Source organism: Papio anubis, chromosome 3 (assembly GCF_008728515.1).
Source record: "Papio anubis isolate 15944 chromosome 3, Panubis1.0, whole genome shotgun sequence".
In the NCBI taxonomy this organism is placed as follows: Eukaryota; Metazoa; Chordata; class Mammalia; order Primates; family Cercopithecidae; genus Papio; species Papio anubis.
In genome coordinates this window covers 126,256,007-126,279,682 of record NC_044978.1, presented here as the reverse complement: position 1 = coordinate 126,279,682, position 23,676 = coordinate 126,256,007, and the positions used below count along the sequence as shown (strand labels likewise).

General features: G+C 41.6%; 1 protein-coding gene across 6 annotated transcripts in view; it reads left to right on the top strand.

Moving 5' to 3' along the window:
* Positions 1 to 7,524: 7,524 nt before the first annotated feature.
* The window catches only part of HNRNPD (heterogeneous nuclear ribonucleoprotein D), a 20,389-nt gene continuing 4,237 nt past the window's right edge, over positions 7,525 to 23,676 (top strand). For 2 of the 6 annotated variants that reach the window (XR_001902507.3, XR_001902506.3), the window contains exons 1-4: positions 7,633 to 8,112; positions 9,972 to 10,028; positions 21,817 to 21,985; positions 22,614 to 22,775. Coding sequence is in view for 4 of the 6 variants with exons in the window: in XM_003898697.4 (XP_003898746.1) it covers positions 7,880 to 8,112; positions 9,972 to 10,028; positions 21,817 to 21,985; positions 22,614 to 22,775 (621 nt within the window). In the remaining 2 variants the exon portion in view is untranslated. Of the gene's footprint in view, positions 8,113 to 9,971; positions 10,029 to 21,816; positions 21,986 to 22,613; positions 22,776 to 23,676 lie in introns of all 6 variants that reach the window. The other 4 variants (XM_009206849.3, XM_003898698.4, XM_003898697.4 and 1 more) reach the window with 3 other exon arrangements.

Sequence of the window (23,676 nt, the reverse complement as noted above, 5' to 3'; positions counted from 1 at the left end):
TATTTGAAGTGTGACTTTTAAGCAATTGTACTGAGTCTGAGAGCCTGAGAACTCTCAGCCCTGGCATGAGAAAGCGATTATTTGGAGGCAGCTCTTATGGAGTAAGGAGTATCAAATAACTGAGAGCCACTGCAACAAAGGAAAAGGCCCCAAAGAGCCACAGGGCAGAGACACTTTCCCAAACATGTTCTTAGGTTTTCAATATTTCTAAATTGAACCTTAATCTGAAAACCCTGACTCTTCTGTATTCTCTTTCAATAATTATTCTCTTGAACTGCAACTCCCGCAAACGAAGTGGGACAATTATAAACATAGCAGCTAAAAGAACCTTAAAAGTGGCTGGATAGGCCAGGCACCTTTTTCCAGGCCTGCCCATGGACCAGTCAGCATGCACTTCCTCCCGCCCATGGACCAATCAGCATGCACTTACTCCATTCCGAGCCCATAAAAACCCTGGATACTCAGACCCTGGTCAGGACTGCCTGCCTGCGGATAGGAAATACCCACTTCAGGTCTCCTCTCCACTGAGAGCTGTTTGATTTCCCAATAAAGCTCTTCTCTGCCTTGCTTACCCTCCAGTTGCCCGCATAACCTCATTCTTCCTGCATGTAGGACAAGAACTTGGGACGTGCCAAATGGTGGGAGTGGAAGGAGCTGTGGCTGCGGGTGGGAGCTAAAGGGGCTATAACACTTTTCTGGTTGGCTCACCGAGCTGCGGGCAGTGACACTCTCCCAGACTGTGGTAGTGAAGAGTGACAACCCTTCTGCGGGCCCAGACCTCATGATTCCCCAAGTCAGAGCTGTAACTCTATAGCCTTCCTGCCTTCTGCTGGCACTAGGCAGCTGCCCCACACAATGGTAAGCAGTGGTGGAGCTGGGCCAGTCCAGGAGCTGCAGGCTGGAGCAGGGTGGCAGGACTGAAAGAGCTGTAACACAAATGGGCTGAAATATGTCCCCCCACTCTCCGCACTGGGGGTGCCAAGAGAGAAGAGCTGTGACCCTTCTGGGAGCCCAGACCTCAGGGTTCTGGGCTAGGGCTGTGACATGCTGTAACACCCCCTTTGGGGTTCTGTGGTTCCTGGTGTCTTTGAGCTTTCAGGTGCCACTGTGTTGCCCTTGTCCAGACGCTGATGCCTGCAGTGGAAACCACCTGCAGTACGTCTTGTCCAGCTGCAGCCTCGCATGGAGCCAGTGCCTGTGCTGGTGCCTGGAGCTGCCGACCTTGCTGTAGCAGCCGGTGTGCCTGACTGTACACAGTGGCCGGACTGCATCACTCACTCACACACCCCTCGCTGCTCCGTGCCTGGCTCACCCTTGGCAGGCATGAGATCTGGGCTGGTAGTGCAAGTGGAGTGCAGCCTGCTGGGCCAAGCTCATGCCCAGAGGGCGTGAGCAAAACTGTAGCAGAGGCTAAACCACCAACTGCAGAGGTTTTCAGCTGGCAAAGCAACACCCAAAGGATCCTGTGACATTATGAACAAACCCTACCTGCGGTAGCGAATCAAAATCTCATTCCAGAACTTCAGAAAGGGGTAGAAAATGAAGCAAAAAATATTGCATTGGATGAAAACACTAGTCTGAGTTTTTACTGGAAATATGATCAATATATATTAATTCAAGTCTTATTTAATTTTGAATGATTCCTTATTGTCATTAGAGCATTTTTCTTTGTAGAAAAATATCTTTCTAGGAAAAACAGTCACATGACCACGTGTAAATAACACCCTCTTTGTAGATTTGTCTTCTCAGAAGAAATTAACCAAGAAAGGCTAAAAAAATAGTCAATTCATGGCCTGGCACGGTGGCTCACGCTTGTAATCCCAGCACTTTGGGAGGCCGGGGCAGGCAGATTACCTGAGCTCAGGAGTTCAAGACCAGGTTGGGCAACATGGCGAAACTCCACCTCTACAAAAAATACAAAAATTAGCCAGGTGTGGTGGTGCACACCTGTGGTCCCAACTACTTGTGAGGCTGAGGGTGGGAGGATCACTTGAGCCCAGGAGGTTAAGGCTGCAGTTAGTCATGATTGTGCCACTGTACTCTAGCCTGGGCAACAGAGTGAGATCCTATCTCAAAAAAAAAAAAAAAAAAAAAAAAAAAAAAGTCCATTCATGACAGTGCCCTTTTAACTCATCTCCCTGATGTCCTCCCACAGTCCACTGTCCACACAGCATCCATAATCTTCCACTTAAAGTCAGGTCATGTTCTTCATCTGCTCAAAACCCTTCCATTGTTTCTCATGACTTTGATAATAAAAGTAGAGTGCTAACCAGTTTACAAGACCCTGAGTAACCTCATTACTGGATACCTCTCAGGTATGATCTATTATATTTGTTTTCCTTCACTTTAGCCACACTGGACTCCATTTTTCATTGCAAGCACAAATCACACTCCTGCCTCAAGTGTACCCTTTGCCTTGTAAAGTCTTCCCTAAGTTAAGTATATGGCTTGCTCTCTTACTTTCTTCAGGGTGCTACTTGAAAAGTTATTTCCTTGAAGAGTTTCCTCTGACTGCCCTATAGCACATACCCTATGTCTAGCATTTTTTTTCTTCTTATCACTTCCTAAAATTACATTACATATCTATTTTGTCTGTCCTTTGTCTCTGCCACTAGAATGTCAGCTCCATGAGGCCAGAGACCTTGCCTATTTTGATCATTTATATTTCCCAGCACTAGAAATGTACATGTCATTAATGTGTTGCATGGTTGAATGTGAATAGCTATCTAGAAATTACCCCAGTATTTATGTTCTAGGAAAAATTTAGATGAATCAAGATATATTTTGGAGGTGGGAGGAGTTGGTGATTGATTGGATGTGGGGGGTGAAGGAGGGGTGATATCAAAGATGATTCCCTGGATTTTGGCAGGAACATATGGGTGGGTGGAGATGTCATTTACTGAGAAGAGGAAGACCAAGTAAGCAGGTTTGTAGGGAAAGCAGAGTTCAGTTTTCAACATCTAAAGTTCGAGATGCCTGTGAACATTCAAGTGGGGATGTCAAATAGGCAGTTGGATATGTAGGTCTGGAGTGAGAGCAGTGTATTTCCTTATTATTTGATTCTTTTTTCTTTTTTAAAGAGATGGGGGTCTCACTCTATTGCCCAGGCTGGGCTTGAACTACTGGGTTCAAGGGAATCTCCTCCCTCAGCCTTCTGAGTAGCTGGGACTACAGGCATGTGATCAGCTTTGTCTGAATTCTTTTAGCTAGGTTTTAAAAAACGATATCTAAAAGCAAACTAGTGACATCCTCATGAGTAAGCAGAACTGACTACAGTATTACACTTTACTGCTGAAGTAAAACCTGACTTTTCAGAGTTGATAGGGCTTTTATTTATTGAATAAAGTGAAGCTTCCTGATAACCAAGGCAGATGACAGAGAATGTTCACTGCATGGGCAATTGGTCACTTCACGTAAAATCACAAACTAACTCTCCAACAAAACGCTTAAATCCCACTGAAGGTGTTCTGCAAATAGGTCCAGATAGGTTATAGGCTGTTTAACATGGTTGTAGAAGCAGCTCAAGTATGTGTACCTTGTATTAAAAAATGGGTTCTTCGGCTGTTTCTTCCACATTGTTTATTCCAGGTTGCCAACTGGCATACATATCCTACTAATACTTTAAAAATTTGAACATAGGGAAACCTCCTGCTGCGTTTGTAGAGTGCATCTAGCAGATGAAAACTGCGATTTCCTTGGCTTAGGTGTACGCATCTTGTTCTAGGTAAAAGTGATTCCAGTTTAATTCTCAAATGGACTTCATTTTTGGCCTTTTATAAGAACTCTAGTTTTTGCTGCAGAGAATAATTGCTTTACGAAGGCTAAATTCAATGATGATCTAGCATTTCAGTGTTATCTGAAACACACTGGGAACCTCCTGAAGCAGTGGAACAGTTCATGCCCTGTACATTGACAGGGGATATTGCTTCCTTCTAGCATTTGGGGCAAGTCCAATACAGTATCTCCAGCCACTTAAACAATTAATTGTTACCTATGAATGTGTTAATAACGGTTTTATTTAATTCTCAAGAAATTTCATACATCAATCAGCAAGTCATTTGAAGAAGCATTTTTTTGTTTTGTTTTTTGTTTTTGACACAGGCTCTTGCTCTGTCGTCCTGGCTGGAGTGAAGTGGCATGATCACACTGCTCACTGCAGCCTTGAATTTTGGACTCAAGCAATCTTCCCACCTCAGCCTCCTGAGCAGCTGGAACCACAGGCTCAGGCCACCACACCTAGGTAATTTTTTTTTTGAGACAAAATTTCACTCTGTTGCACAGCTGGAGTGCAGTGGTGCAATCTCGGTTCACTGCAACCTCTGCCTCCTGGGTTCGTGCAATTTTCCTGCCTCAGCCTCCCCAGTAGCCGGGATTACAGGTGTGTGCCACCATGCCCAGCTAATTTTTGTATCTTCAGTAGAGATGCGGTTTCACCACGTTGCCCAGGCTGATGTCAAACTCCTGGCCTCAAGTGATCCACCCACCTCGGATTCTCAAAGTGTTGGGATTACAGGCGTGAGCCACCACACCCGGCAACAGAAACGGGTTAAACACAACCCAACGCACCCCTGGGTGGGCAGGAACTGACTTTTAAAATTTTTTGTAGAGACAGGTTTTGCTATGTTGCCCAGGCTGGTCTCAAATTCCCGGGCTCAAGCAATCCTCCCTCCTTGACCTACCAAAGTGTTGGGATTGTAGGCATGAGCCACAGCACCTGGCCAAAAGCGGTTTTTTTTTTTTTTTTTAATGCCAGAGATGAAATGAGATGGTGTGGAGACTTTCAAGTCCCTGGAAGAACACCTAGTGTGCTTGAAAGCCCCTTAGCCTAGCAAGTTGGACATACCTAGTATTTTGTCATTTAATAATTCAACTAGCAATTATATAGTGTGGATATATTACTGCTGTGTGTGTGTGTGTGTGTGTGTGTGTGAGAGAGAGAGACAGTGTGTTAGGGAGGGAGGGATACATAGAAGACACTCTGTTTTTTAAGAACTCATGGTCTAGTAGAAAACAATTAAGAATAACAGAGGTAAAGATAAAGGGCTGTGAAAAGAGATGATTAATTCTGCCTCAGGAAGCCTGGGAAGACTTCACATAAATAGTAACAATTGTTTTTGAGACAGGGTCTCACTCTGCCTTTCTCACTGCAGCCTCCACCTTCCAGGTTCAAGTGATCCTCCCACTTCGGCCTCCGGAGTAGCTGGAACAACAGGAACCACCACGCCAGGCTAATTTTCTGACTTTTTGTAGAGGCAAGGTCTCACCGTGTTGCCCAGGCTGATCTCCAACTCCTGGAGGCAAGCAATCCTTCCGACTTGGCCTCTCAAAGTGCTGGATTACCGGCGTGAGTCACTACGTCTGCCAGAAGTTAAGTGAGTTCCAAGAGGAATATAGCGTAGATGCAGGAGCACATCCTGGATGTAGAGATCTTGGCCATAATATGAAGAGCTATCGGTGATATAGACATCATACATCCTCATTAAAGCATATAGTAAAGTTGTTAGCTTTAAAATCATTCCGAGGTTGTCTGGAATTTTTGACATAAATTCTAAGAATTCCAGAAGCTCCTAAGCTACATGGGAAATCAAGATGAACCTTTTGGAAAAGTCACTATTACCAAAAGGTGGGTACGTCTAATGATATCTTAAGATCAAAATAAATGATAATTACCCTTGCCTGAAGCCAGAAAGATTAAACAGACTTCCCTTCAGTCAATCATCTTAGTTGTTTCTAACCAGGAATATACGTTTCAGCACCATACCCACTTTATCCTTTGCTAATATTCTGGCAGGTGGAGACAAATGTGGAGTCACTACCACTTTAAGATAAACATTCTTGGTATTATCTTTACATGACTTGACTATTACAGGAGTTTGGTAAGTTATATTTTTAGGACGTTTTCAGAATTTGACCTGTGTTCTTAAGTTTTAATTATTCTTTAATGTAAATTCTACTAATTTGATTAACAAAACTTATTTATAATCTTCCTTTGAGATTTTTGGATAGTGCCCAATTAATACAAATTCGTTTAACTACAGTGGAAAAACAAATATTTAATTTTTTTTTTTTTTGAGACGGAGTCTCGCTCTGTTGCCCAGGCTGGAGTGCAATGGTGCGATCTCCACTCACGGCAAGCTCCGTCTCCCGGCTTCCAGCCATTCTCCTGCCTTAGCCTCCTGAGTACCTGGGATTACAGGCACCCGCCACCACGCCCGGCTAATTTTTGTAATTTTAGTAGAGATGTGGGTTTCACCATGTTGGTCAGGCTTGTCTCGAACTCCTGACCTCATGATCCGCCCGCCTCGGCCTCCCAAAGTGCTGCGATTATGGGCGTGAACCATCGCGCCCGGCCCAAATACTTAAACTCTTAAGGTTTTTGCTGGATTCTGCAAACTCGTCTTTGTCTCCCCCGTGCCCGAACACTTACTAAACAGGCAAATAATTATTTGTTGACTACCGAAGTACCTAAAAGCTTCATTTTCTTCTAAGGACCCGAATAATCCAGTCTCCAGCCGAGGCATCGGGAATTTTTAATAGGTGTATAAAAAGTAATTTAGTAATTTAGTGAAACGCCTAACGGTGTTACAAGAAAACAAAACAAAACAACCACACACAACAAAAAAACCCAAACCCGAACACAAACTCATAAAGCTCGTAAAGATGACTCACGACATTTATATATCCTATGTAGGACTAAAGAACATTAAGCGAACCCTTGATTTAACACACTTTCCAATTGACGTAAAAGAATCACGGTACCTTTTAGGATCTTTAAACAACAAAAGCAAAGCAAAAACGATGTTTTCCTTAAGATATGCAAGTTACCTGCTTCTTCGACCAAAAAAAAAAAAAAAAAAATTCAGGAGAAAAGCAGGCAAACAAAAATCTTACTCGGAAAGTCAAATCTTAAAAAGAAGCCCTATCGGCCCAGCGGCGATAGACGAAAACCTCAATGTCACCCGGTCCCGGGCGGCGACGGCAGGAAGAGGAGTTGCGGCAATCAGTGCGCGCGCGGTCCGCTGCGGCGCCTGGCGCTCCGCAGGCGTCCGGGTGGACAGAGCCAGGGGCACAGGGCTGACATCTCAGGGCTAATTCCCTCCTCGAGTGCGTACATCCAGGCTTAAGCCGCCGCAGGGTGTGAGCCTCCCCTCCCCCACCTGAACGCCGCAGCTGCACGGGGAACTGCCGCCTTCGCGGAGGTGCAGCCACACCCCGGCCTGATGCTGCTGCTCCCGCCTGCTACTGGAGTGTTGGGGAGGGGTGAGTGGACTCCAGGAATCCTCGGAAGGGCGGGGGCGGAGGCAGGGGCCCCTCTAGCCGCTACTTCGAAACAGCACTCCTTGTTCTCGATGGTCCCCGCGCGACCGTCTTAGCTCACGACACTTCCGGTTCCTTTTAAAGGCCCCCACAGGCTGTGCGACGCCGAGCGTGAGAGGAAGGTATAAAGGGGAGCGAGAGGGCGGGACCGAAGAGGAAAGGGAAAAAAAAAACCTAGGGGGAGAGGGGTGGGGGGGACGCGCGAAGGGCGCGCTCTTGCATCACGTGACCGGGACGCGCCGTTCTTCCGTCGGCCATTTTAGGTGGTCCGCGGCGGCGCCATTAAAGCGAGGAGGAGGCAAGAGCGGCCGCCGCTGGTGCTTATTCTTTTTTAGTGCAGCGGGAGAGAGCGGGAGTGTGCGCCGCGCGAGAGTGGGAGGCGAAGGGGGCAGGCCAGGGAGAGGCGCAGGAGCCTTTGCAGCCACGCGCGCGCCTTCCCTGTCTTGTGTGCTTCGCGAGGTAGAGCGGGCGCGCGGCAGCGGCGGGGATTACTTTGCTGCTAGTTTCGGTTCGCGGCAGCGGCGGGTGTAGTCTCGGCGGCAGCGGCGGAGACACTAGCACTATGTCGGAGGAGCAGTTCGGCGGGGACGGGGCAGCGGCGGCGGCAACGGCGGCGGTAGGCGGCTCGGCGGGCGAGCAGGAGGGAGCCATGGTGGCGGCGACACAGGGGGCAGCGGCGGCGGCGGGAAGCGGAGCCGGGACCGGGGGCGGAACCGCGTCTGGAGGCACTGAAGGGGGCAGCGCCGAGTCGGAGGGGGCGAAGATTGACGCCAGTAAGAACGAGGAGGATGAAGGGTGAGTAAGGGGCAGCCCAGGATAGTCAGGCCCAACTAGTCCCCCTCCCCCTCATTCCCCCGCCATTAGGCCTGGTTCCCGCTCTCAGCCCGTTCTCCGGGCCCCCAAGTAGCCTTCTTGTTCTGGTGTCCCCTTTTCTATGTTGGGTTCCCCGGACCTTCATTTCCTCCTTCCTTTGCCTGCTTATCGCCCCCCTCCCCCATCACACACGTTTCCACCTTTAGCCGTCACCATGCTGCTCCTCGGCCCGCCCTCCTTTCCTCCCTCGCCATGGGTCTCCTCCCACCGACTTAGCCGCCAGGATTTTTTCCCGCCTGTCGAGGGGTACCTTTTTTTCTTTCCATGCTGTCACCTCTTTTTCCCAAATTCTAAAGTCTTGGGCATAAAAACGCAGAGAGACACAAAAAGCTTCCCTGTTTGTATTGCTAAGGTTTATTTGGTGCTTCTCCACCATCCTGAAACGATGCGATTGTTTATAAGCGCATGTTTTGGGGAACGCGTAGGTTGTCCACTTCTGCCTCTCCCTTGTCGGCCTCAGGCCGAATGTTTTCTTGGGATTTTGAATAAGTTTGCCTAAGGACTTACTCATTTTCTTCACCATACGCTATCGCACAATGGCATGTTCATATAGGCCCTATATTTTGACGTGCAGACCAAATGAGCTCCGGTGAAATGTTGCGACTTTCTTGTTGGTACGTTGGTTTTGCTCCGCGGGCTCAGGTTAAGTTCCTAGTCGATGGGGCCTGCACTTGACTGGAGCTGTTCCTATCTCCGGCCTAGTGTCTACCCTTCCCCCACCCCCCTGAGTTATTCTAACCGCGCACCCTTTTCGCGCCCTCAGCTATTGGGTTCCCCAACTATTAGTACAGATTGTAACTTACTTTTTATGTGCAACCTAATTTTTTACAACCTCCAGTCCCCTTTTTTTCCCGGTGCCCAGGATCCTATTTTGCTGTCTTGATTTCTCTTTCCCGCCCACTAAGGGAGGCCTATAGTCCTCTTAAGAGAAGCAAATCCTGTATTGTGCTGTGGGATACTTTTTTTTTTTTGGTGCAAATTTCTTAGTATTAACTTGCTTCCTCTGATTGAAATAACAGTTGTATATACTACCTAAATCTGCATTTAGTGTATTAAAATGCAGCATTTGGGATTGGGAACATAATACGGGAGTTTGCAGGAGGGACTAAATCGGGGTTCTTGGTTGAGTTTTCTTAGCTCCGATTACTGAGTGATGATCGTGGGTTCACGCTTCCATTCCTTTTTGTAATGGGGAGGGGTGTGTGTGTGTCTGAATTTTTTTTTAAACTGTAAAGAGAAAGATGTTGATGGATATAACAGTAAGATGTCGCTTTAACCCAGTGTTAGAAAACACGATTCCCTTTACTGAGAAAGAGTCCAGGATTTGGAGGGAGAGTGGGGAGGGGAGAAGCACTTTGGAATATAGGGTTAAACCCAGCCTAGGCAGATTCTTGTCAGGCTGTTTGATGATAGTGCTGGTTTTGGGGGAGTGGTGGTGGGAAGGGAAACAAACTTTTAAAAATTAAACAGATCTAACTCGAATTGTATATAGCTTATTTGAGAAAGGAAGATGTTAGATATTTGGAAACTTAAAATCTTTAACATTTTGGTTTTCGTTTGCTGAATTCTGTTCTTTGGACAGAGGCACCAAAATGATTAATTGTATAACTTCCTGTTTGGGGCAGGCTTTCTGTTAGCCCTGATAATTCAAATCGCAAAGCAGCTGACTTTATAGTTACCTACTGTTGAAGTGTAAATGAATTAAAGTTTTTAACCCTAACAGTGTCAAAAACTAAAACTAGAATTTTGATTGGTTGCTGTACCGGTTGTTAATTCCCTAGCCATTCAAACTCCTCCCCACGACACTCTGAAGCAGCGACGGCACAGCGGGAAGAATGGTAAAACTTTTAAATTTTATTTCTGTATTATAAAGGTTTCAGTAGTCATAATATGCAGAGGCTGTGTATTGGTTAGTTGCCCATTGATCCCCAGGAAATTCTAGACCATAGTACATACAGTAGGCTTGTACCTGGGATATATACTTTTTTAGGCATCATGTGTAATCTTTGGGCAAAACTGATGCCGTTACATGGTATTTGGTCTGTGGTAATGCATGTAGTTGCAGTTTGGCAATTCAAGCTAAACAATTAGTAACGATATTTTTATATCGAGCAAGAAAAAATATTACTGTAATCTTCGCATTTGATTTAAGATGAAAAATATTTTTGTTGGAATTCTAAGTTTAATGGCTAAATATGAAGACTACTTGAAATAAAATGTTGTGTTTAAAATGTCATGCATGTTATACTGAAATATTCTGGAGATGTCTGAAGCAGTTCTTTAAGCAGCACTGTGTATTATGGAAAAATGTTTGTCTTTTACCTACCATATTTGTAAATAGACTTTTCATAAGAATTGTGTGTGTGTGTGTGTGTATATATATACCATTCAAAGGTGGGCTAATGTGGCTTTCCACTACAGCTCTTACCAGATTTTTTGTTTTCAGTGTGATTTGGCTGGAATATTAATAACAGTTGGTTGACATGTATTCACAATTGCATGACTTCTCTTTGGAGGCTGGTAGGTTGAGTATTGTTCTTTTTATCCATCCTTTCCCTTCCCCTAAATGTCAAGTCTTTCTGCCTTTAGGATTATATTTGAATTTTCAGGGGTTTATACACCACCACTGGAGAGTAGAAGGCCACTAACTTGCAGGCAGTTACCTTATATCTTTACAAGCTACATTCTATTTTAAGAGCCCATTTAGGGTAACATTTAAAGATTTGCTTATTACTGTAGTCTCATCCACTGAAATCTGTCCAGCTTTACGTTGGAGAAAAAGCAGATGGGAAACAGGCAAGGGGAAAAGCAAAAAAGAGAAAACAAAAGACTGGGGTCACAGTTTCGATGAATGTTATTCCCTATATTTGGTGAGTGGTGGGCACTAACAGCCCGATTTCACTGCTAGCTAAGAGTAGCAAATTAAGATTAAACTATGACTGTGTTTGACATTACTCCATTATGTACATTGAATCTCATGTAATTGTTTCCAGTAATTTGAAATGATCATAAACTTAAATTTGAAGGTCAGTGTTTTGACTCTTTCAAGTAATTACACTTGTCCTGCTACCTAAAATGATGTAATATTACAACTTTTTTGAATAATCTCAGGAAAAATGGAGAAATGTTTATATTCATAGTTAATAAACATTTTAGATAGTGACCAGCTGTCGTTTACTGAAGATAAAATTGGTGTGGAGTTTCGCTCTTGTTGCCCAGGCTGGAGTGCAATGGTGTGATGTCTGCCCACCGCAACCTCTGCCTCCCGGGTTCAAGCAATTCTCCTGCCTCAGCGTCCCAAGTAGTTGGGATTACAGGCATATTCCACAACGCCCGGCTAATTTTGTATTTTTAGTAGAGACAGGGTTTCTTCATGTTGGTCAGGCTGGTCTTGAACTCCTGACCTCAGGTGATCCGCCCGCGTCGGCCTCCCAAGTGCTGTAATCACAGGCCTGAGCCACTGCACCCGGCCTACCCAGGTTGATTTTAGAATTACACTTAAAAATAATGTAGTCCTCATTTTTAAGGGATCTAATACTTGATTTTTCTTAACTGCGCAATTATGCAGCCCCATCGTATTCCAGATATTAAGGCTTTCTTTTTTAATGAAAACTTTCAGACTCTTTTTTTTTTTTTTTGGGTGTCTGCGCTTGCCACCATATCTGTCCCTTTCTCTTTCTCCCATTTTGAGGGATATTAAAAGGGCAACAGTTTTATAGCCTTAATATTGAGGATAAGACTGGTTAATACAGTATCCAAATTGAATTTCTTAAACACGGTTCTGTGTGCATTTCCTTCTACAAGTCTGAGAATAAAGTGATTACAGTTTCATCCTAAAATACTTTAAAAATCAGTTGGTTTTAGAAATAGGTTTTTTTCCTTTTGCATGTAAGAATGGACAGCTATTTTTAGGAAGGCATGCCTGTTACACCTTTAGTGGATGTTTCTACAGTTTACTATGGGACTTTAGAATCAGTAATTATTTCCATAGTATGCCCTCCTGAGTTCACTTTGATTTACTCTTTCCAACATTAACGTCAGTAGTTTTTACTTACAAGCATTGAAATTTCTCGTTTTACTTTGTGGTGTGGACCCATTCTGTTCTCTGCAGTGCTGCAGTTCATTTGGGGTAGGTACTTTAAAATTACTTAGTGTCTGGCAAAATATACATGCCATGTAGCAAGCTATCTGAGGGCAGAGTTTTTAAAATTTAAAAATCAATGGAAACTACAATGTTGCGTTAACTTTGAGGTAGTTTTACAAGGTAGGTACATAGACTTTCCTGCGTTGGATTGGGTAGGAAGCAAAAAAGTCCCCCCATTCACTTATCAGCTAAAAGTCCAGCAATACTTCTTTAATAACAGGACAGTAGATCTGGTCCTATTAACGGTTAGTGTATAATGAGCCCAAGTGTGATTCTTCCCATTTGGGAATTTTGTGAATCCTGTGGTAGGTTGTCGCCTGTCTAATTATAAAAGACTAGGCTCTTGTTTTTGCTTTAAATGTTTGAAATTATGATCTTATACCTTAGGCTTCTGGGGCAATCTGAACATTGTTTGGTTTGTAAAATAATCGCTTTTAGAGTAGTCTCATGCCAAATTTACTGGTCTTTGATTCAGTAGAGTTGGGTTTACTGTATGTAGTAAAGTTGAGACCCTGAGTAGATTGGTCTCAGTGTTAGCATTCTTGGGAGCCTTTGACAAATTTCCTGAGTTAAAAATTCCAGAAATTGATGCCCCCAGATCTTTAGATGAACTGTTTAGGGGAGGAGTATTAAGTACTTTTCATTGTAAATTTTCATCTATTATGAAAGATACTAAATCATCTGCTTTTTTAAGTTTGGGATTGGAGAATGTCATTGAAGTTTTTCAGTGGTAGTTTTTGAGATCACATACTTTGCTTTAAATCTGGGTTTTTTTCCCCTTAAGCCATGTGACCCCTTCTACAAACTCAGTGTTATGTTTTTAATATTTCCTGGGTACTCTGCCATCGTCCTAACACATAATATTAGGGTAAGGCTGCCCTAATACGAGAACATTTTGAGTATACTATTTCGGTGTGTGATTTATGGCCGACATGAAGGATGTGATTAGTTTTAGCCTTCAAGTGATAATACATGCCATGCTTGAAAAGCATTTAAAAAGGAATAGAGTAATAACTTTTTTTTTCCATTCCACTTGAAGCTGTGTACCTCAAGTGTGTGCACATTTACAAATGGAGTGAAACATAACTTGTGTTAGTCCAAGCTTGATTTGACTTCAGTTCTGCTTCAACGTTTTAGTAGATAGGGCACTGAACTGGATGCTGAAAGCGTGGGATCTCTTTCTGTTGCTTCACTTCCAACAGTATGGTTTCAGGTAATACAACATGTTTGTTACTTGGTTTGCTGATCTGTGTGTTGGAAACAATGCTCACCACAGGAAGATTGACTCCATAGCCTGCTTTCATAGCTTGTGTGTATTTATCCAGTGCCCTAATAGTTGATACTGCCAGTGATTTACTCCTGTGGAGTAAAGGTAAGCATGTTTTAGTTTCTGGAGTATTATATTGTACATTGGAGCTAGGTATTTAAGAATATTTGGGGGTGGGGAGGGAAGACTCCTATTTACTGGTGGTGTTTGTCCAGTAATCAAGGTGACAGTTTAAGTATTGGGTCTTGGACTGTAAACTCCTGCTTATCTAGACTTCAGACTAGCACAGAGCCCACACAGCCAGGAAGTCTGTCTCCCCATTTAGTCTTATGAGTAAGATAGATGAAGCCATGAGAAAATATACTCAAAAAGCAACCAACAGACAATGTCATGGAATGAATCTCCTACAGATTTTTCCTTACGCTTTTGAAAAGTAACATGATTTTAAAACATAAGAAAATTCTAAAAATTCACCAAGGTACAAATCATTTTCTGACTTCAACATTGATACCTAAATTGACTTCCAATACACAATTTTATAGAATTGTGAATATGTAGTAATCTCAGTTAACCAGAACCTTAACCTTCAGGTTAAGGAAAATACTTATTCCTTAACCTCTAGGTAAATGGGAGTTTACCTTACAAAGCTGATTGAGAGCTTATTTAAAATGTAAACATACAAGATGTCATTGCTTCCTTGTAGTGAAGTGAAAAAAGGGAGATGTTGGATTAAGCATTTAAAGTTAATTAGTGACTCGTGCCTGTAATCACTGGCTACTCAGAAGTCTTGAGGTGTGAGGATCATTTCATGCCAGGATTTCTAGACCAGCTAGGTAACATAGTATGACCCGTTTCTTTAAAAAAAAAAAAAAAAAAATTAACGTGTTGGGGGTGTGCTTTGTAGTTCCAGCTACCTAGGAGGCAGAGGCAGGAGAATCTTTTGAGCCCAGGAAGGAGCTCAGGGCTGCAGGAAGCTATAGGGGAGCCACTGCATTCTGATAGTGAGACCTGGTCTCTTAAAAAAAAAAAAAAGTGTTTATTTTTAGGCCAGGCGTGGTGGCTCACACCTGTAATCTCAGCACTTTGGGAGGCCAAAATGGGTGGATCACCTGAGGTCAGGAGTTGGAGAACAGCCTAGCCAACATGGCAAAACCCCTCTCTACTAAAAATACAAAAATCAGCCAGGCGTGTGGTTACACGCGCCTGTAGTCACTCAGGAGGCGAAGGCGGGAGAATCACTTGAACCCTGGAGGCAGAGGTTGCAGTGAGACAAGGTTGTACCACTGCATTCCAGCCTGGGCGACAGAGCAAGACTCTGTCTCAAAAAAAGAAAAATAAGTTTATTTAAAAAACTGTCTTGTTGGCCGGGCGCGGTGGCTTATGCCTGTCATTCCAGCACTTCGGGAGACTGAGGCAAGCAGATCACCTGAGGTCAGGAGCTCGAGACCAACCTGGCCAACGTGGTGAAACACCGTCTCTACTAAAAATACAAAAATTAGCTGGGCTTGATGGTGGGCACCTGTAGTTCCATGTACTTGGGAGACTGAGGCAGAAGAGCTTGAACTGGGAAGCAGAGGTTGCAGTGAGCCAAGATTGCGCCACTGCACTTCAGCCTGGGCAACAGAGCAAGACTCCGTCCCCCTCCCTCAAAAAATGTTGTGTTTCATTTATTAGATGTTTATTTTTTCAACTTCGCTTTCTAGTAGTCATTTAGTTAGGTTCATTCTAAAGTGTGAGCTAATGAGATTTAACACAGGGAAATCTTTTTGAAAATGTTTGGTCCATTGTATATTAGTCTTGAATTAAAAATAGAATTTTTCACACTTACCTTGAAAACGTCATATAGAAAGCTGGGGGAGAGGAATACCTATTCTTTAATAATGGGGAAATAATACCAAAATTTATATTTTTATTGACTAAAGTGTTTTTTTGGTAAAGATTTGTTACTGGCTAACCTTAATGTCTGATTAGTTTTAAATAGTTTTTAAAAAGTGGGCTGGGTGCGGTGCTTCCCGGTTGTAATATAGCACTTTGGGAGGCTGAGGTGGGCAGATTACTTGAGCACAGGAGTTCCAGACCAGCCTGGGCAACAAGATGAGACCCTGTCCCCCCCCCCCTCCAAAAAAAAAGGTGGGCCTTGTGGTGTGCGCCCATAGTCTCAGCTACCCAGGAGCCTAAGGCGGGAAGATTGCTTGAACCTGGGAGGCAGAGGTTGAAGTGAGCCAGAATTGCACCATTGCACCACAGCCTGGCAATAGAACGAGACTCTGTCTCAAAAAAGTAGTTTTCATGAATTATATACCAGATCAGATCTAAAAAGGCTGGTTAGTATTTGAACTCGATGAAAGCTTGTCTAGCTCTCTCCCAAGGTAGTTTTTATACAACTTCTAAAATACCCTAATGTGTGATATTATCTAGTTGTATTGTAACTTCCTCCCTTCCCCTTGGGTAACTAGTGACTTAGCTTTAGTTTGTCATTTTAGGATTTCAGAAGAATAATTATGATGGATAAAATAGTGGAAAAATTCAGTAAGGATTAGTGGTGTGCCTGAGTAACATTACTTTAAAAGATGACAGTGATTGGTCATTTAAGTTATACACCTGAAATGTGTGTCAGGTTGACATTCTGTTATATTTTTTAAACTGTCAGAACTTGTTATAAACTTATGTAAGATCATAAGTTGTTAGGAAGTGTTTTAAAAGTTAAAAAGTTTAAAAGTTAAAAGGATTGGCTGGGTGTGGTGGCTCATGCCTATAATCCTAGCACTTCAGGAGGCTGATCGCTTATGTCCAGGAGTTCGAGGCTAGCCTGAGTAACACAGCAAGACCTCATCTCTAAAAAAATAAAAATGAAGTTATAGAACACAAAAAGAATACTATTCCAAAATTGGGAGTATGATGGTTAACTTTTTACCTTGAATAAGTTGTTTGACGATAAAGACTTGTTAGGGGAGGTATCTTGGAATGAAATACTTAGTATTGACTGGGAATGTTAAAAACCTAGTGACCTAAATAGTCCAGAGAATAAGTTTATTGATGGGGAAAGGCCAGGATTATTAAATCGGAACATTTTCCAGCAGCCAGGATTGCTCCATATATATTGCCTTTTATGTTTTAAATTATTCTTTACTAAATTACTGGCATAAATGTAGGGTAGACCAAGTCATCAAGGTGATTTTAGAAGCTACATTTAAAAGGTCTTAGTTGAAATACCACCTACTTTTTAGTTTTTAATATATATTTTTTACACAACTATTTAAAAATTTCTGCGTTATTTCAGGTTGGCAGCATTGAAAATATTAGAATATGTTTATATAAAACTCATTGTGGCCTTTTCCTTTTAATATTGGAAAGTTTATAAAGCCTATGCAGTTTTAAAAAATTAAGCCATTGAGTAAATAAAAATTTTGCTTCATTAAATTATGTTTAGAGAGTGCTTATAATGCTTTACCCCTTCAAAATAGTAACTTTTGTCAATCATTTAGGATGTGTGTCAGACTATTCGGTGTCCTTTAAGTGTGTTAACTAGTTTAACCCTCTGCGAATATCTGAGGTATGCTCTTTTTACAGATGGGCAGACAATCTTGGACTTTCATATTTTTTTCTTAATGTTACACAAATTAGTAAGAGGCAGGGGGCCAGGTGGAGTGGTTCATGCCTGGAATTCGGCACTTTGGGAGGCTGAGGTGGGCAGCTTGAGCCCAGGAGTTCAAGACCAGCCTGGGCAACATAGTGAAACCTGATCTCTATGAAAAAATGCAAAAATATTAGCCAGGTGTGGTGGTGGGCACCTGTAGTCTGAGCTACTGGTGAGGCTGAGGTGGGAGGACCAACTGAGCCCGGGAGGTCAAGGCTGCAGTGAGCTGTCACGGAGCCACTGCATTCCAGCCTGGAGACATAGCGAGACCCTGTCTTTAAAAAAGTCAGGGGTAGGGTTTAAACTCCAACATTTTGTCTTTATTGCTTCTAAACTTGCATTAAAAGATGATAAAATGTCCCACAAAACAGTCTAAATTCCTGAATGATACTACATAACACTTGGATAGTCATCTATGCTGAGTTGTATAACTTTATGCTTGTCATTTAATTTTACAATTTGGTGTAAGCCAATGTGAAAGCAAGGAGACTTACATTGTTGAGTAGGTGTTTTAAACTGAATACCACATTCAGCCTTGGGGTGCTGAGTATTTAGTTCACAGCTAGGATTAAGAAATTCAGCTATGTTAATAAAATACTGTAGATGAAGTCCTACATTTTAATTGGAATTGATTCACTTAGAACTAAGGGATCGAAGTTTAAACTTTATTGCAGCATTAGGGGCCATCTTTGTTGTTAATTGAACAAGTCTTGGTTGTTTTTAACGTGGCTGCTTAGCGTATTTTCTGAAGTTCTGTCTACTTCATTGGAAAGTGTTTGCACTTACGTAGGAGTGACAGCAATATGAAATGCTTTGTATTCGAGGCAGCAGAGGTAATCTGGAGAGACAGTAGATGTGCTTTAAAAGCAAGATAAGTCATACAAAATATGTATATAATTTAGCCGGGCATAGTGGCTCACGCCTGTAATCCCAGCACTTTGGGAGCCCGAGGCGGGTGGATCTCGAAGTCAGGAGTTCGAGACCAGCCTGACCAATATGGTGAAACTCTGTCTCTACTAAAAGTACAAAAAAATTAGCTGGGCATGGTGATTTGTGCCTGTAATCCCAGCTACTTAGGAGGCTGAGGCAGGAGAATTGCTTGAACCCAGAAGGCGGAGGTTGCAGTGAGCCTAGATCATGCCATTGTACTCCAGCGTGGGTGACAGAGTGAGACTCCGTTTAAAAAAGAAAAAAAATATATATATATATATAAAAAATTATTACCTTATGCTATCAGTTTGAGGGAGAGCATGTATGCCAACATTGTAGAGACTAAGTGCCCATTTATCCATAATTAAGATTAGCAGATCTTTCCTCACTGTACTATAGAGTTTGGGGCCGGGCATGGTAGTTTCCGCCTGTAATCCCAGCACTTTGGGAGGCTGGGGCGGGCGGATCACTTGAGGCCAGAAGTTGAAGACCAGCCTGGCCAACGAGAGGAAACCCTGTCTTTACTAAAAATATAAAAACTAAATCAGACGTGGTGGTGCAGCCTGTAATCCCTCCCACAGAGGCTGAGAAATCAGAATCACTTGAACCTGGGAGGCAGAGGTTACAGTGAGCTGAGATTGTGCCACTGCACTCCAGCCTGGGCAACAGAGTGAGACTGTCTCAAAAAAAAAAAAAAAACCAAAACCAGAAAGAGATGGAATGGAATTAATATGTTCCATTTAGTAAAGATGGAATGGAATTGGTACAGTTTATGTTCATTGTAGCATATTCAACTATTTGTTCAGCATCCTTTTTTTTAAGCCTAAGCATAGCCTGAGAACAGCATCCTTTTTAAATTAGAGCAGAAGGAAAAGCCAGAGTGTTCTTGGTGTGCCACAATATTAATACATTTGTCTCAAAGAAGAGCCACTTAGGTGCTTGCTTAGAGACTTCTACTTTACACAGAATTTGAAAAGTTTGAGCGCTAGCTATTTACTCTACAAAATGGAAGGGAGACATTTTAGAACAGCAACTGGTGATTGATCTGGCAAAAATGAAAAGTAGAACTTGTGAAGAAATGAGGTGGAGTTGGAGCTAAGTTTAGAAGACCCTGTGCGTATTCTGAATTAGCAAAATAGTGATGACTGAGCCATAGTGTTAAATTATGATTACTGTATTTGAAGTATAAGAAGGCAGGAAAGTGTGATGCTGTTAGAAAAAAAAATCTCATTTCAAATGGTTGAAGGTTAAAAACAATTGGGAAAAGAGAAGGCAGGCAGTGCTTTAAGGGAGGTGGAATAATATCTGGCTCCTTATTCTCCAAAAGTGCTGTATAGCTGAAGTTTTTAATATTCTGGATAAGTGATATTTGATTATTAGTTTAGGAGTGAAGGCATCTTTAATGAACCCTTGTAGCTCTAAGGTAGGCATATTAAACAACTACCATACTAAAGGTGGGGCGTACATTTGGAGAGCACTTTGCTGGGCCAGCTGATGATGCTTAGGTAGTATTTAAGAAAATCTGCTGCTTGTCTGAAAAACATTTGGGGCTTCAGAATAATAATACCACATACCTTATTCTTGGTGTTTTATTTCTTTGTAATTGTTTTGTTTCTTAATAATTTTAAATTAAGGATATTTTCCCAATATAAACATTGCTTTTTGGTTAAATAAAATCAAAACTAGTTCTGTTCATATCTGAATAGACCAGACAGAGAATTTTCTTGCCTTTCAACAGCTTAAAAAATGTTTTTGTTAGAACTGTTGTGTTCAGGCTGAAATACTTGCAAAGTTTGTTAGTTATTATTGAGAAATTTCTGTAATCACGGAAAGGGTAATTTAATAGTTAAATCTCAATTGAAGTTGTTTCTGTTGGTGGAACTTGTCATGGGCATCTTAGCAAGAGGTCATTGCTTTATAGTCAGTTCTCTTTCTCATTAAAAATATAGTGTCCTCACCTTTACAGGGTGAATGTTGGTAAATAACTTCTGTCTGTGAAGGAAGTATTCTGGACCTGTAAGTTAAAAATAAGGCGTTTATAGCAAATTATGTAAATAAAGATTGTATACTAAAAGGTACACACTATTCAAATTAAAGACAATGTATATTGAGAAAATAACTCCAATTTCTTCCATGGAATTGGCAAGAAATAAACATTTCAAACACACAAAACATGATGGGTGTTTTTGTTCATTTGCTTATAAAATGCCAGAGTTGTTTAATAAATGCTACTTCAAGCCTGGAAACTTTGAGGAAGTCCTGAATATTAAGCATATAAATGGCCCAGCTCTAGAATACATGTGAGTTGAAAAGCTAACCTGAAGTGGGAAGTGCAGTATATACCTAGGACTTACTCTGCACTAAAAGTTTGCTTTGTCATTAGAAGTGAAACAGGACTGTGGTAGGATAGTAAGATCAGTAACACCTCAGTTAATCAGGTGTCTTTGAGGAAGTGAAGAAAGACCCTAATTCAAGGGACAATTGCCTTTTATTCCAAGAATGGGCCTTAGTGGCAATATCTTAAAAGCCCACAAGATGGAGATGTTTCCTAATGAAAGGCGTTTAATTTCTTTATGGAGCTGAGTTGGTGTCACATCCCAGTCCCCACCCAGGACCCCTCCCCAGTTAAAAAGATGAGAAAATGCTGAGCAAGTCTGATTTGATTCCCATGGTGACATTTTTAGCCATTACATAACAAATTCTGACAGTTTACCCTTAAAATTAAAAACTTCCAGTCCTGTCTTTTTAAAGGGTTGAAAGAAGGTTAGGTGTAGGGTAGCCTTTTATTTATTTATTTATTTACTCATTTTTGCACAAAGGGAGCATGTGTAAAGCTGCCAGATCTGAACTTTCTGGTGTTTTGCTGTAATGTTAGTAAGATTTCACCTTAAAATCTTTTATTTTGAGTATATACCTTTGGTCTTAAAGTGTCTTGGTGGTTTTCTGCTTACCATCCATCACTTTTTGCATTTTAAAGGCTTAAATACTTTATTGCTGGTTAACTGAGGTTCTACTGTAAATGAATCATCTAAGTTAATTAGTGGATTGTGCTTCAATGGATAATTGTCACTAAATTGTTTATATTGCACATTACTTTTGTCTTAAGGACTCTTAGCACATCAAAAAAATTGGTTCACAACTTAATTGTGAGATGTAGAATTTTCCATTTTATGTGCTAAGAGTTTTGTTCATGAGAGAACTGTTAACATAGAAAAGGAGCTTCAGCATAGACACCAATGCTGGTTGCTGAGATCAGTGGGGAACTGCATAGCATTTTAACAAGTTTAATGAACTTTGGAAGAGAAATTTGAAGCTAAGATTCTGTTTTTTTGTTCTTAACTTTTTAATTTGTAATCTAAGGAAAACCTTTATATACAGTATTTTTACTTTGGGTATACGCTTATCTTTTAGCAAGTTAAAAGACTTAGTTTGCTGCTTGCTCACTATTTTGTAATTATCCGGGAGCAGCAGTAATAAGCCAGCTTTTTGGAATATGATGTTCCTGATGTGTGGTTATGTAGGAAGAATGATGTTTTAATATACTGCCCAGTAAACTGGTGCAGTTTGGAAAAGGTGTGTTATTGATGTGGATAATATTTAAGGCAATTTTTTTTTTAAGCATTTTAATACTGCTTTTTGTCTTTACAGGAAAATGTTTATAGGAGGCCTTAGCTGGGACACTACAAAGAAAGATCTGAAGGACTACTTTTCCAAATTTGGTGAAGTTGTAGACTGCACTCTGAAGTTAGATCCTATCACAGGGCGATCAAGGGGTTTTGGCTTTGTGCTATTTAAAGAATCGGAGAGTGTAGATAAGGTAGTGTGTTACGTGTTCTGATCAGTTAATAATATAAAATATTAACATATGGATAGTTTGATACAATGAGTTTGCCTATTTGTGGTTCCCCCTCTTGATAGTATAGGAAGGAAGAAAATAGTTTCTTGCCCCAATACATTTTATGAAGATAGAGATAGGTTCAGGAATTGTTTCCTGAATAATTTGGGTTCCAGGCTCTGCTAAATTTTGAAATTAACTTTAACGATATTATAGATTTAAATATGCCTAGTTAAAAGGATGTGTTTTAACAGTTCACAGAAGTACATATTTTGAAATTCTGTTAGGCAAGCAACTTTTAACTGAATCATTATTTTGATCCTGGGCTAAAGGGAAGTAGCAGTCATGTTTGTATATATTGCAGTTAAAAGGTAATGGTTATCTAGTAATTGGCTAAATTTGTGTATGTCCTACCATTCTTACCTTTAGATTTAAACACTAGTATATGTTAGTTGATACTGCATCACCACCATGACTTGACAGTTTAATCTTGAGCAAGTCAACACATGCTTGGCATTATCTGTATTTATAGTTACTTTTAAGTAAATTAATATTCTCTGAACTTTAGTTAAGATATATATTTTTTAAATGAAAACTTCAATTTTCTTAGGTCATGGATCAAAAAGAACATAAATTGAATGGGAAGGTGATTGATCCTAAAAGGGCCAAAGCCATGAAAACAAAAGAGCCGGTTAAAAAAATTTTTGTTGGTGGCCTTTCTCCAGATACACCTGAAGAGAAAATAAGAGAGTACTTTGGTGGTTTTGGTGAGGTATGTTATAAATGTTTTGACCCAGTTTATGTCAAAATTAGTGTGAATGTGATTGTCCCATTATGGACTCAGAGTCACTTGGCTTTTCAGAGCTGTTAGGGCAGATTGTGTGATTTGTTTTGGAATAAGGATGTTGTAAATACTTTATTAGCAGGTCTTGAAGGTTGGATGATGCGTTTTTTTCATTGAGCACCTACTCTATGCAAAGTATTGCTGGGGTAGAGTATACAAAGATGAAATAGGCAAGCATTCTTAAATACAGACAATAAGAGGAAGAAATCCAGATTAAAAGGAGACTTTTGTTCAAAATAGGAAAGGAATTAAGAATAAGGTGTAGTGCCTTATCAATTGAAATGCATGTATACGTGCAAATTTAATGAGACCAATAATTACAGACTCATTAGGTTGGACGTGATGGGTCATGCCTGTAGTAATCCCAGCACTTTGGAGGCTGAGGTGGGTGGATTACTGGAGACCAGGAGTTGAAGACCATCCTGGGCCAACATAGTGAGACCCCGTCTCAATTAAAAGTAAAGCAAACTCGGCCGGGCGCGGTGGCTCAAGCCTGTAATCCCAGCACTTTGGGAGGCCGAGACAGGCGGATCACGAGGTCAGGAGATCGAGACCATCCTGGCTAACACGGTGAAACCCCGTCTCTATTAAGAAATACAAAAAACTAGCCAGGCGAGGTGGCGGGCGCCTGTAGTCCCAGCTACTCGGGAGGCTGAGGCCGGAGAATGGTGTGAACCCGGGAGGCGGAGCTTGCAGTGAGCTGAGATCCGGCCACTACACTCCAGCCTGGGCGACAGAGCGAGTCTCAAAAAAAAAAAAAAAAAAGTAAAGCAAACTTAGACTCATTAGTGAAATAGATAATAGAGGTCTCTCTTAAGAATTAATGAAA